Source organism: Cydia strobilella, chromosome 5 (assembly GCF_947568885.1).
Source record: "Cydia strobilella chromosome 5, ilCydStro3.1, whole genome shotgun sequence".
NCBI classification, from domain to species: domain Eukaryota; kingdom Metazoa; phylum Arthropoda; class Insecta; order Lepidoptera; family Tortricidae; genus Cydia; species Cydia strobilella.
In genome coordinates this window covers 16,416,396-16,429,923 of record NC_086045.1, presented here as the reverse complement: position 1 = coordinate 16,429,923, position 13,528 = coordinate 16,416,396, and the positions used below count along the sequence as shown (strand labels likewise).

The following is a 13,528-nucleotide window of genomic DNA, read 5'->3' as shown; positions in this document are numbered from 1 at the left end:
AGAAGCGCTTCGAGAAAAGGTAGGTGCCCTTGCGCTTCGCTTTACTCGTCTTGGCGGGGGCACTCCCGTGCCCCCAGATATAATCAAACCAAGTACTAGCTAGGTACTGATTTATTAATTACCTCCCTACATTGAATACAGTTTATTTTTATTGTATTCTTTTTTAAGAGAATAGTTACCTACCTATGTGAAATACCTGCTCTATTTTGATAGATAATATTTAAATATGTGTATGTTCATGAATCTATTCCAAATGTTTCAAATTGACACCTTAGACAACCATCCAGTGAGCTATAGCGTTATAGAAACAGCACTAAGAGGTGTAAACAGCAGCTATTGAAAAAAGGTATTCGTATCAATAATACAATTTCACAGCATAAAAACGAATGTGTGAATAGCGAAGCATAAAGTGCCGAAGTTAAGTGAAGACGATAAAAGAGCGCCCTAGTGTCGACATAGCGGCCGCGCGGGCCGCATCTTACAACCAAACGGTAAACACTTTGCTGTAATCTCGAGATGAGAAAACTTTCAGTTCTCTTAATTCAGAAACTTATTCAACAACCTAACAACCTTAGAGCGGACCGCCCGGCGGCGGACTCAAGACAAACAAACGACGATCCTACTCTTTATTCCAGACAGTATTTAACATTTAATTTAACCACATGTATCTTAAATGTTCCTTTTTTTATTAGATTTTTCGCGTATTGAACTGGATGATGTTTTAAATAGTTTTAGTTAAAGAACTAAAATGAACAGATAACAAAGCGAAAAATAGTTTTATTTTAGTAGGACTGTTCTGTTTTTTTTTTATTTATCTTTAAATACTTTGTGATAATTTTTTAAAACAGGAATTTTAAGGATTAGTTTTTGTTTTTATTTTGAAACGTGGTACAGTATACATAATTATTTATAAAATAAAGAGGGCAAGTCTTATTTTATAACAAATCAGTTTTTTTAATACAAAATACGGGACCCTAAAAATTTTTATTTTACGATATTGAAATAATTTTACGTAAAAAGTAATAACAAATAATGTAACACTTTGTCTATATTTATTTGTATTCAACCACACTATAGTTTCCGAGGACGATAACAATTTCCATAATATTTCGATATTTTGTCCCATTAGCCATCCACGTAGACAATGAGTTGCTCATGGCGGTGAAGTCAAAGACAAACAGTTATGTTCTATACTTGGAGCGGGACAGAACCTCCGCAGATACTGTCTGGGAGTTTTGTTTCATATAAAAGTAGTTTCGGAAACCTGCCGAGACGCGTGACGGGCCGGCATGACCATTCCGCGCCACGTCTCATACCTTGACCAGCCGCGAACTGTCCTCCACCTAAGTTATGAGCCTGTGAGTGGCTTTTTTATAATATTGAACCTACGATTAGATTAGAACCTACGATATCTTTGTATTTTTTTATAAATGTGTTTAAATAGGTATAGGTTCTACGTAGGAAATACTACTTTCCTGACGTTTCAATTGTTTTATGCTTAAGCATTATCATCTTGTTATAGCATCTTGAGTCGCGATGCAAGTATAAAATAGAGGATTAATGACGTGCCTACATATGTTCAGTCAGCGTGCGTGCTTAATACGGTATCTCGGTAAACAAATGGACTAAGTATGTCATGCAGTGTCGCTCTGCAGCCCGCCGCTACTTGATCTTGTACACTTTACAGCTCGTTAAACTGATTTTTCTTGTAATATCCAAGCCAATGAAAACGTTTTCCTGTGTACACGTTAAAGTTAAAAGGAAAAAATAATAGAAAAATAAAATAAAAAACCTTAGCTGGAGGCAATTTGGATGTGCCCTGTCAATTCAATTACGCTCAGCGCTACTGTATATTGCTGAAGATTAGGGCAATCCGGGCAATGAGAAAATATTCCAGGAAAAATCTACCCGGTTTTTAATTGACAGGTTAGTAGGTACATTTATAAATTGATTACTTAGGGTAAGTGTTTTGTCCTACTTCATTAACTTTCGCAAAATATTAAGTCTATTAAGATTTATATTATCATACTCGGATTATATGATTATTTTAATTCAGAGAGAAACTAGTCACAGTCACGGCCCGTTGTCACAGTCGTGGTAAGAACATATATATCTTTAACAAAAACAAATGCCTTTTTGTGCGGTTAAATGATGTGCTATCCGTTCCAACGAACACTGAAAATATTATGGGATTCCTTTCATGTATAATTTAGCCAGGATAATATTATTTTGATTTTGATCATAACAGATTTTGTATGGGGCTGAAGATATTTAATAGATATTTAGATCCTTTTATTTTAAATTTGTTAAAGGAGTTGTATTGATATAGTCCATTTAATTTGAATTAGTGGTAGTAAATACTAATCGCCGTTGTAGGTGACGTTTTTTAGGGTTCCGTAAGTCAACTAGGAACCCTTATAGTTTCGCCATGTCCGTCTGTCTATCTTTCCGTCTGTCCGAGGCTTTGCTCCGTGAAAAAAAAAATGCGACAGTCAAACAATAAAATCTGAAAAAAAAGGTACCTCTACTACACGTAAAGTGGGGGTGTATTTTTTTTTCGCTTCAAGCCTACAATATAGGGTATCGTTGGATAGGTCTATCAAAACGAATACAGGTCTTCAACAAAAAAATTTTTGATAGTTAATATTTTCGGAAATAATCGCTCCGAAAGGAAAACAATGTGTCCCCTCCCCCTATAACTTTTGAACGTGTTTTGAACCATGGGTCCAAAAAAAAATATGAAAAAATCGTAGAACTTACATCTACGATTAGCTTAGAGAGCTTAAGTAAGAAATTAAATAAAAACTATAGCGAACATGATCACTTTAGCCGTTTTTACACAACCACAGTTATCTACAGTACGTTTACAGTAGGGTACACAGGTACAGTTTCATTGGCTGAATGACTAATGAAAATGAAAAAAATTAAAATGAAAATGAAAAATTATTAATGCCGTTGACTATTGGCAGTTTTAGAACGAAAAAGTAAAAAATTTAAAAGTAAGAGGCAATCCCTCTGATTTTCATATATTAATAAACAAATAATTTTTAAATGACTGCAGTTTACTCAAATATGTGTTTTTTCATAAATATTGCAATTTAATGTTTTTCGCTATGGATTATTATGACCAGACATGCAGTCTCCGATTGAAAGTAAGTTCTAAGGAAAAACTCATGGCCATACGTTTTTTGTTTTAATTAAAATAATTAAGTAGGTACTGATTATAAGCCTTCTGTTTTTGGTTTCCTCGTATTCGATGTGAAAAGTACATTGTCGAATTAAACAATGAAAGGCACCAAGCATCATTTCATCCCTTCTTTAACAATATTCTATACTAATAGCTCCAGTTCAGCCTATTATGAATTTATGACGGTAGGGTAACTACGGAACCCTACACTGAGCATGGCCCGACATGCTCTGCCGGTTTTTTTATTTGTGTATGACATCGGTATGTGTATAAAATTCTTCAAAACTTGGCTTTGGTTAACAACATGAGGGTCGACATAGCGTACAGTCACGCGTAGCGTCAGTCAGTTTTTATTTCTGTATTTTATGTTAAATAGTTTACTTTTTTAAATATTAATTTGTACATCCTGTTTTTGTTTGTCTGACCTGGCTATAGTTTTCCACTCATCTACTCGAAGGTTAGCTGGAAGAGATCCCTTATAGGGATAAGTTCGCCTTTGTACTTCCATTATTGTAATTTAGTTTTGTAAACCTGTGTTTTGTACAATAAAGTGATTACTACTACTAAGACAGTCAGCAGCAAAAGTAGCTGAGCGGGCAAGGAATTATCAATTAAAGGAATACAACTTTATTGTTCAGTTATGTATTTCATTAGCCAGGTACTTCTGTTGCTGACTGTGCCTGTGTAAAGTACATCAGTAGGTACCTAATGATGGTGTGTTTTAGATGAATCCAGGCAGACGGGGACCCCTAGCCGAGCCCGGAGAGCGTCCCAGCGTCACCGTCACCGACATGGACACCGTACAAGAGGAAAACGACAATGACAGGTAAAATCTATACCATATATTATAATGCTTTTACCTTTAGTTTGTGATTGGTTAATGGTTTTTATACATTTGATGTCCATATCTTGTCGTATTACATATATGAATATATGTGTGTACTTGTGTAGCTTCTGCCCGTAACTTCGTCTGCTTGAAATGGTGATGATGAACAAGAAATCTTTCAAAATGGCGAAATTACTTGGTAACTACCTGCCTATAGTAAATTAATAGCTGTACTCATATTGATATATGTTTGTAAAGCTTAAACTACTTACTTAATTTTAGTATCTATTTTCTACTACCTACCTGATTAAATACGTGCCATTTAATTGACTATGCCATATAAATGTATTTATAACCAACTGCGGCAAAAGGGATTATTAACTTAATTTGTTAATATTTTAGCAATCTGTGTAAGTATGTCTTTTAGTGTAAGCCGTTCGCATAAAAAAACCGCAAATCGATGTACAGGTTAGCCGTTTGGCACACGCATACTAGAGGTCAAAACAAGTTTCGACCCGCAGTTCCTAAAAAAAATTCCCTTAGTTTAATGTTTTAATTTTTTTTAAATGGCTCAAATGTAAATATGTGGTATATTATGAGAATCGCCTCAAAAAGCCCTTTCGTATGATACCACACACGATAGGTTTTTGAAAAAAAATATTTTTTGCCGTACAAAAAATTAATATTTCAGCAATCCCCTCCTAAGGGATTTTTTTTAGGAACTGCGGGTCAAAACTTGTGTTTTGACCTCTAGTATGCGTGAGCCAAACGGCTAACCTGTACACGAATTTCGGTTTTTCTTTGAAATTGGGGTCGAGCGGCTTCCACTATTTTATTGTGTGTGTTCAACATGGAGACTACTGTAACTATTTTGATGAATGTGGTGGCAATCGATTTATTTTTACTACCCGTTATAAAAAAAAATACAACCTGAGTGTAAAAAGAATTACCAATACACTTTGCAATGATAATGTTTCCATTTAATTACTATAAATGAATAAAACCAAAAGCATCCTCCTTTGACACGACTGTGAATACAGGCAGTGTTCATTGTTAGATTCCGGATAGAGGCATTCTTTTTATTTCAAAACGTGGAAATGAAACGTCGAGGTGGCAGACAGTGCTGCGATCGCGCCGCTGGTCGTCATAAATACGCCCGAGATATCAAACCATTTAATTAAAGTTTCTTTTTAAATTGCACCTCTTTGTATTAATCGCGTTCTTTTATCTCTTAAGCTCCTTAAGCTTCACAGGTACCTCGTAACTTATGAAAGATATCTATCATTTGAAATTTAACGCAAACATTTCGCATACTTTATTTAAACAAGTATAAAATAGGTTCAAATACTTATATTATGATTTGATATTCAAAGTAGAGTGTGGCGAGGCGGGGATAGAAAGCTCAGAAAGACATTTCCGGCGGACAGATGCATATTTTGAAGATTTTGTGCTCAAAGTTATTCCGTTGAAGTACTGCCATACTTCAGCATACAGTCCTTTAAATATTGAATTTACAGGATTTTTCTGATACTTCTGAAGATACGATGTAAGTCTTAAAGGTAAAATGCTTGCTTCAAGCATTTTACCTAGCTGGGACCGGAAAAACGCTTAGATTCAATATCTAAACCTTTCTAACTGTCTGTATTGGGGACAACTTATGAAATGATATGTGACGTTTTCAACCAAAAAGGTACCACATTGGTTGGCATAAGGTTGATTTCTAATTGAAGCTATATGGAAATAGCGCCTTACTGACAAGCGACAATAAGTACCCTTTTGGTTGAAAATGGCACAATAATTGATTATCTCCGAAATTGAGTTAATTAGAATAGTATCTTTGAGTAAGTTACTCAGGAATGCACCTTTAAAATTAACGGAAATAAAAAAATACGGTACCTATAGGTATATGGAGTTCCATTTGCCTTGAAACTCAATCATGATAAAATAAAAGTGCCTCTGGAGCTCAACCGATCGTTTTCAAAATATTTTTTGTGGAAAGTATTTACTTAGCTATAGTTCTTTTTTTATTGTTTTGCTCGCGCGGCTCAGAAGTCAGAGGGTGTTACACATTTTTTTTGAAATTCAAAATCAGTCAAAATATTATTTAATCAAGTAGGCCTTAGCAACAAGCACTTTTAAATCGTCTTATAGAAATATCATCTTAGTCTATTTATCAGAGCGATTTATTGATTGTTCTTATAGAGATGTTAATCTACAAAGTTCCTAGACAAACAAAAACATAACAAAAGTAATATAAACATTGAAATATCAATTTCATATTTATGATCACATAATAAGTAAATAATGATTTCCAGTCACACTTAATCCCACGGTGTTTTATCATTCATGCTATAATAAGCTTTAGATATACGTTTACGCTTTGCATAACTATTAAATGTATAAACAAACAATTCAGTTACCCATGAATAATTTAAATTTTTAGTTTTTTGTGGATTTCAATTTCGTCTAGCATCGAGCCAAACTTGGAAAATATTTATGACGTTTGATAGACCTCTTTGTTGGCCTCGTCACGCTGTCTGCCGCGCTCACACTCTTTTCACACAATCGCATTCTGCGATTTCGTCTTTTTATTAAATACTTATAATCCGTTATGTTTATCATTTTAAGATGGGCCTTACCACGGTCGTTATTTTTCTAAACATCTAACATATACGTGAAAACCGGCGGATTTTCGTGTAAATAATATTACCAAATTACGCTTTTGTTTTGAACTAGGAGGATATATATAACCAAACGGAGACGCCACGTCTGTAGTTTTCTGTACAAAAAAGTCTGCCGATTTTTGCGGGGGAAGGGAACGTCAAATGTATACGTAACGTCAAAATAGCCATGTCAGATAAATAAATAAATATTATAGGACTTTCTTACACAGATTGAACTAAGTCCCACGGTAAGCCCAAGGAGGCTTGTGTTATGGGTACTCAGACAACGATATATATAATATATAAATACTTAAATACATAGAAAACACCTATGACTCAGGAACAAATATCTGTGCTCATCACAGGGTGATGATCACACAAATAAATGCCCTTACCGGGATTCGAACCCAGGACCATCGGCTTCACAGGCAGGGTCACTACCCACTAGGCCAGACCGGTCGTCATAAAGATAAAAGTTAGTCCATACATTGTGTATGACCATTGGCCGACTATTTTCGACAGAGGGGAACGCCTTAATGGCTACTCCATTTGGTTATATCCTCCTAGGTTTTGAACGATATTCAAAGGACTTAAGACGAAAGGGACGAAACGACCGCTTCTCCATACAAACGTAGTCCCCGTTTCCCTCTCTCTTTGGATGTTAACATAGTGTAAAATATTTTTATTTTATGCTATTTGGTGTATATAGTTCAGATCCGGAAACCGCTACCAAATTTTAGTATGTTTTTGGGCATGGTACTATTAACAACCAAAACCGTTCTCCAAAACTGTCGGGAGACAGCGGCGCCGGCCATCTACTTCAGCGGAATGACTGCCGCCTCGGTGCGAATATTGCATATTGCACCCGTACTATACATTGCACATACACGTGTGGGGTATTAAATGAAAGCCAATTAAATGTTCTATATTTTATTTATACACTGTGTACCAAAATATACAACGTTTAAGAGCAATTTACAAAGAAATCAAAATGATGTAAAAAAATATTCGATTATTTGGGTTTTACAACCAAACCAAAAGTCGGACCTTAAAGTAATGTATCATAACATTAAAGATGTCAATGACATCTCAAACCTCACACTGACACCAAAAAAATCAAAATCTGAACACAAATTAGGAAATTATGCATCAAAATGTAGGTATTTGCTAGAACAAATGCATTCATGTTTAAAAAATCCAAATTGGTCATTTTCAGGTTAATCCACTTATGCTTCTAGTATGTTATTAGCAATATGACATGGATTCTAAAACTGCCGGGAGACCATCTCTATTGTCCCTGACTGACAAATAATGACGTCATACAGATAATCACTGCCGAAATTCGCAAAATATTTCTACCTACGACGGGCTCATATTATGCAAAGTACAGTCCTAATTATCGGGAAAGAACATTACTTTGCATAATATGAGCCCGTTATAGGTATAGGTAGAATTGTTGGTGCGCTTTAGTTCTTTTTGCATAACTTTCTTAGTTTTTGATGGAAATTTAAAATTTAAGCGGTAACCTAAACCTAAACCCCTAAACCTGAATAACTGTTTTTGTAAAATTATACGCAATATTTTATAAACTTTATTAGTTTAGCTATAAATTTGACATACAACTATTTTTTTCATAAAAGGTGGTATTTCTTTGTTTATAGCTTTTAAACCATACATTTTTCTTGCAAACATAAATATATCATAATACATTTAACAACTTTTCATTACATGTAGCACACGTGGATGTGTGACTCATGGTATAGCTATAATTTACATTTTGCGAATTTCGGCAGTGATATTAATAATAATAAATATTATTTATGGCACCACAAAGAAAAAAATTTTTAAAACAGATTTACAATGTAAATAAAGGTAACAACAGGCGTTCTTATCGCTGTAAGCGATCTTTTCCAGACAACCTTAGGGTAGCAGGATATAAAGAACAAAAAAAAATTTTAAACAGGTAGTGCACGAATTAATTAGAGGAACAGGAAATTACACATACATTAAGCAGACAGTACATATAGGACATTTAAAATTTAGATTAATAAATAATATAACACAAATAAATAAATAAATATATATATAGTGATTATCTGTATGACGTCATTATTTGTCAGTCAGGGACAATAGAGATGGTCTCCCGGCAGTTTTAGAATCTAAGTCATATTGCTACATACTATTTACAAGCACATAATGACCTGATAATGACCAATTCGGATTTTTTAAACTTTAATGTATTTGTTCTAGCTAATACCTACATTTTGATGCATAATTTCCTAATTTTTGGTCAGATTTTGATGGTATCAGTGTGAGGTTTGAGACGTCATCTTTAATGTTATATAACATTACATTAAGATCCGACTTTTGGTTTGGTTGTAAAACCCAAATAATCTAATATCTTTTTTACATCATTTTGATTTCTTTGTATATTTTGGTACACAGTGTATAAATAAAATATAGAACATTTAATTGGCTTTCATTTCATACCCCACACGTGTATGTGCAATGCATAGTTGGGGTACAATATGCAATATTCGCAACGAGGCGGGAGTCATTTGGATGACGTCATTCCGCTGAAGTAAATGGCCGGCGCCGCTGTCTCCCGGCAGTTTTAGAGACTCAGTACCATGCCCAACAACATACTAAAAGTTGAAAGCGGTTTCCGGATCTGAACTATTTTCCTATTATTTTCGATTTATTAATTATTCTAAGAGTACTTTAAAAATTAGTATGAATTTTTTTTTTCTCCTTTTAAAATAATAAAAAAACGAACAAAGTCAATCGAAGGGATGCTCAAATATACAATAAATTATGTAGAAATATTTTCCACAAAGTCAATATGAGACGCGGTCGTCCACTATCCTCTTGATGACACTACTTGTGTTCTACGTCGAGGTTAAAAAAATTAGCGTGAACCAGAACAAAAGATTATTATATCGCAGATATATTTATATATGTATATTATATCTACAACTACATTCGTTAGATACAATAGTTGCACATTTCGTTTATATCCAGTTTATCATTTGGTCTTTTTCGATTTCTGTCAAAAACTACAGTATTCATAAATACTTAATAGATTGTTAACTTTGTAGTGTGTATTTCTTGAGGGTACTTTCAATTAACAATTTAGGTAAAACTGGTAAAAGTATCGTGATTTATGGCAGAATGGAAAGTTTACAACAAATCCATGTAATATCAAATTTTAATCGCTTACCGTAATATAAAAGAACAAAACGTACTGAGAGTTTAGATAAAGATTCAACAAAAGTATTATGAAAGAAACAGGAAGTCACTAGTTGTTAATTGTAGCAAAGACTACAATTGCAATTGTTTGTGTTGTAGTAACTCCGTATAAGACGAATAAAGTCCAAGGAAACAACGTGCCACGGAAATCAAGAAAAAGTCATTCACGACTAGATGGCGCCACACCTTTGGCCTATTCTCGGTTAGATAGCGTTGAACATGGGTCCAAGTCATATAAAAATAATAAATAAAATAAAAATCATTTATCTGTATATCAATACATATATACAGGGTGACCTTAGCCATTGGACAAACCCTGAAATCCCACGTAGGGTTCCTTCTCAGGAATGCTCTAACGTTAATATTTTTTTAATTAGAACAAAAGATAAAAAAATAAATTTTTAAACAAAAGTTATTTCCTATAATCGACAACAAAATGCAACAAGTGCGGAAAGTGTATGATTTCCGACGAGTGGAATTTTATTCACGAGCGAGCAAAGCGAGCGAGTCTATAAAGGAATACGAGTCGGTAATCATCTTTACGCACGTGTATCATACAATGTTTTCCTATGCATTGTGCGAGTAAATAAAAAAAACATATCATGGCAAATAAGTTTAATTATTAAAAGGAGTGTTTTAAATCGACACGAGTTGCAAATTACCTATTTGCACGTGTATCGAACGTTTTACAGTACATATGGCCCTTTAAACTTTCGACATTATGCACGAAAAGTGCTCTTTTCCGCACTAGTGCGAGAAAATAGCACCATATGTACTGTACAAAAAAATTTAAAACAAAAAGCACTAGTGCGGAAAAGTAGTACTTTCCGCATGATATGGCTCCGTAGGAAACGCACTTTTCGAGCACATGCATTGTAAAGAAACATACTGTATTAATCATTGGCAGTGCTTTTGACAATTTGTTAGAAAATGTGTGGCAATGATGACATTTGTCAAATATCAGGATCGTATTAGTGTCATAAATAAAAAAGATAATCAAAAAGGTCGGAGAAGGTTTCATACTATTTATTACCTCAGCTTAGCTACTAACACATACAGGCTGCTCCAAAGTAAAAAATCGTAATTTGTAAATTTCTTCGTAACCGCTACACCGGTTGTTATGATACTTAGTATACGGGTGCGCCAAAGTTCACATAAAATTGCGACTTCGATTATTGGAAGTCCGAAAATGTTTGTTATATAATTTTATATCATAATGATCATTACTTATAACTTGTCTTTGCGCATAACTATCGTAACACCAAATCATTCGTTAATAATGTCAATCATAATAAATATCTGTAATACTAATGTTAATTTTCATATATTCTTTTAATATAACGATTTTAAATAATACAATTTTATATCATATTTATTTTTTAACATAACGATTTTAAGTAATAAAATTTTATATAATATTTATTTTAAACTTTACCTGGTTTTATTTATAAACTGTCAGGTATCTTGCATCCACACCACATGAAACTTGCTATCAAAAAAGAAATACAGTGCCAGAGTCGGGATAGGTACGACGACGAGCGAAGCGAGGAGGAGTGTTAGGTTTCTTGTGTTCCTCAGAGCGGAAAAAGGAGCCCCGCGAAGCGGCGCTTCGTCGACTCCTTGGCGGGCTGTGTACGTTCCAATACACCCATACTTTATATGTTATGCTTTCAAATACTTATACAATTTAAGTTTATAATTAATAAGTTTATTATAAAAACCATTATGAGTCGTGACGAATAGTTGGAAATGACATTATGTTGTTAAAAAAATCTGCCTACAGATAATTATGAGCAATGATTTTGGTAATACAAATTTATATACAACAAATTTGTACGCAAAAAAATTATGACAAATGATCATTATGATCAAAAAGCGTTATTATGAAAAATAATATGACAAGTAATGTTATGTGAGCCAATATGGACCCTTAGTATACTGTTTCTAAATACCCTAATGCATGTGTACATTTCGGCTGTGCGCAATGACTAGGGACACCCTGTATATATATATATATATATATATATTTATACATTTTCACTTTACAGTAAATTTACTGTGACTACAAAATTTACTATGACAATAACGCTCTATAATATCTACTCTCTTTGATTGTAATTTATTGCATTGTATTCACGTCAATTTTGGAACTAAACCTCGGTCTCCGTCATGAGATTGGCGTCTCAGCGAAACAAAGAAAGTAAAAAAAATGTGTTATGATATTTGTATTTCACAGCGACGAGTCCTCATACTCGGACATCCAGCGGCTGCGCGAGCGCACGCACGCCATGCTTAACCCGGCGTCGGAGCCGCTCGTGCAGGCGCACTCGCAGCCCAACAGCCGCAGGATGTCCAGCGACATAGACGCCAAGGTCGCTGCCAATCTCAACACCAGGTACCACCATATTTTTTTATCTATTCTTCTAGCTTTCATTAACATCTACATGGCATATCCTATGAGAATACACCAAATGTTGGAGTCGATTATATTTAATCCTAGTTTTAGACTAATACTAATTCCTTATTATATTTTTTTTATTTCTTGGTAATTTTCGGTATATCACAATTTCTATCACAATTTTTATAGCTTTCTTATTGCAAAACTAACCAAATTATTACCAGCACCGCCATACTCTACGCGGCGTCAAGGGCGTTCGGGTAAACTGTGTGCTCAACACACAATTATCTGAACAAACGAAAAAAAGTTAAAATACAGAAAACAGAACTTACCTAATACTTTAACTTAACTTAACGAATTGAATTCCCAGCCTTAGCTAAGGCTCATAAAAGTCTTAAACATTCAACGTCCTGCTTCGAGAATATTCATACAGACCAAAACTACAGCGGGGGCAACTTTACCTGATATAAGTGACAACAAGAATAAATGTCCTCCAAAGCATCCTTAACATTCTCAATCAGAAGAGTCTGTTTTTTGCATGTTTATGTCTCAAATATAGTTAGTTAATGTATGTCTGTAGGCGACCGTCCGCAATCATCGCGGCGTTCCGCCGGCCGTCGCAAGCGCTAGCTCTGTGCGCCGCGACGCAGCGCCGCTTCCTGTCGGAGCTGTCGCCCCAGTCGCGCGCCTCCATGGCCTCCACCACCCAAGAGCCGCCACCTTCAGCTGCAGAGATCATGGGACAGTAAGCATCACACTAACCCGAAGGTCACGAAACGCACGCTCGGCGCCGATACTCGGAGCGTGCGTTTAGTTGCCGAGATGCCGAGAAGTAACTGTCGTTATTAGGGCTAGCGATAGCGTCATTGTCCCAAACGTAACCGCTCGGCACCGGACCGGCGCCGCCTCAACTCGAACCGTCCAGTATTTTTTGTAAGAAATTCCATACTGTAACGCACACATATCGCCATCGGAACAGCATCGCCTAGCCTGGACGATGTATGTGTGCGTTACAGTATGGAATTTCTTACAAAGAATACTGGACTGGACGGCTCGAGTTGAGGATGCGCCGGTCCGGTGCCCAGCGGTTACGTGTGCGACAACCTTTAGTCAACGCTATGGCCGCTAACATCGCGCTGCTACTGCCCTAATGTTACATCATGTATGTTTAATGACATCAAGGACTTCTACATATACGTTTCTGC

At 35.2% G+C, this 13,528-nt stretch overlaps 1 protein-coding gene across 2 annotated transcripts in view; it reads left to right on the top strand.

The window, feature by feature from the left end:
- Positions 1 to 1,182: 1,182 nt before the first annotated feature.
- The window catches only part of LOC134741503 (proton channel OtopLc-like), a 31,141-nt gene continuing 18,795 nt past the window's right edge, over positions 1,183 to 13,528 (top strand). Inside the window, exons 1-4 of one of the 2 annotated variants that reach the window (XM_063674305.1) lie at positions 1,183 to 1,358; positions 3,913 to 4,013; positions 12,162 to 12,320; positions 12,904 to 13,068. In XM_063674305.1, the coding sequence (XP_063530375.1) occupies positions 1,290 to 1,358; positions 3,913 to 4,013; positions 12,162 to 12,320; positions 12,904 to 13,068 (494 nt within the window). In that variant the 5' untranslated portion in view covers positions 1,183 to 1,289. Of the gene's footprint in view, positions 1,359 to 1,685; positions 1,927 to 3,912; positions 4,014 to 12,161; positions 12,321 to 12,903; positions 13,069 to 13,528 lie in introns of those variants that run through there. The other variant, XM_063674306.1, reaches the window with a different exon arrangement.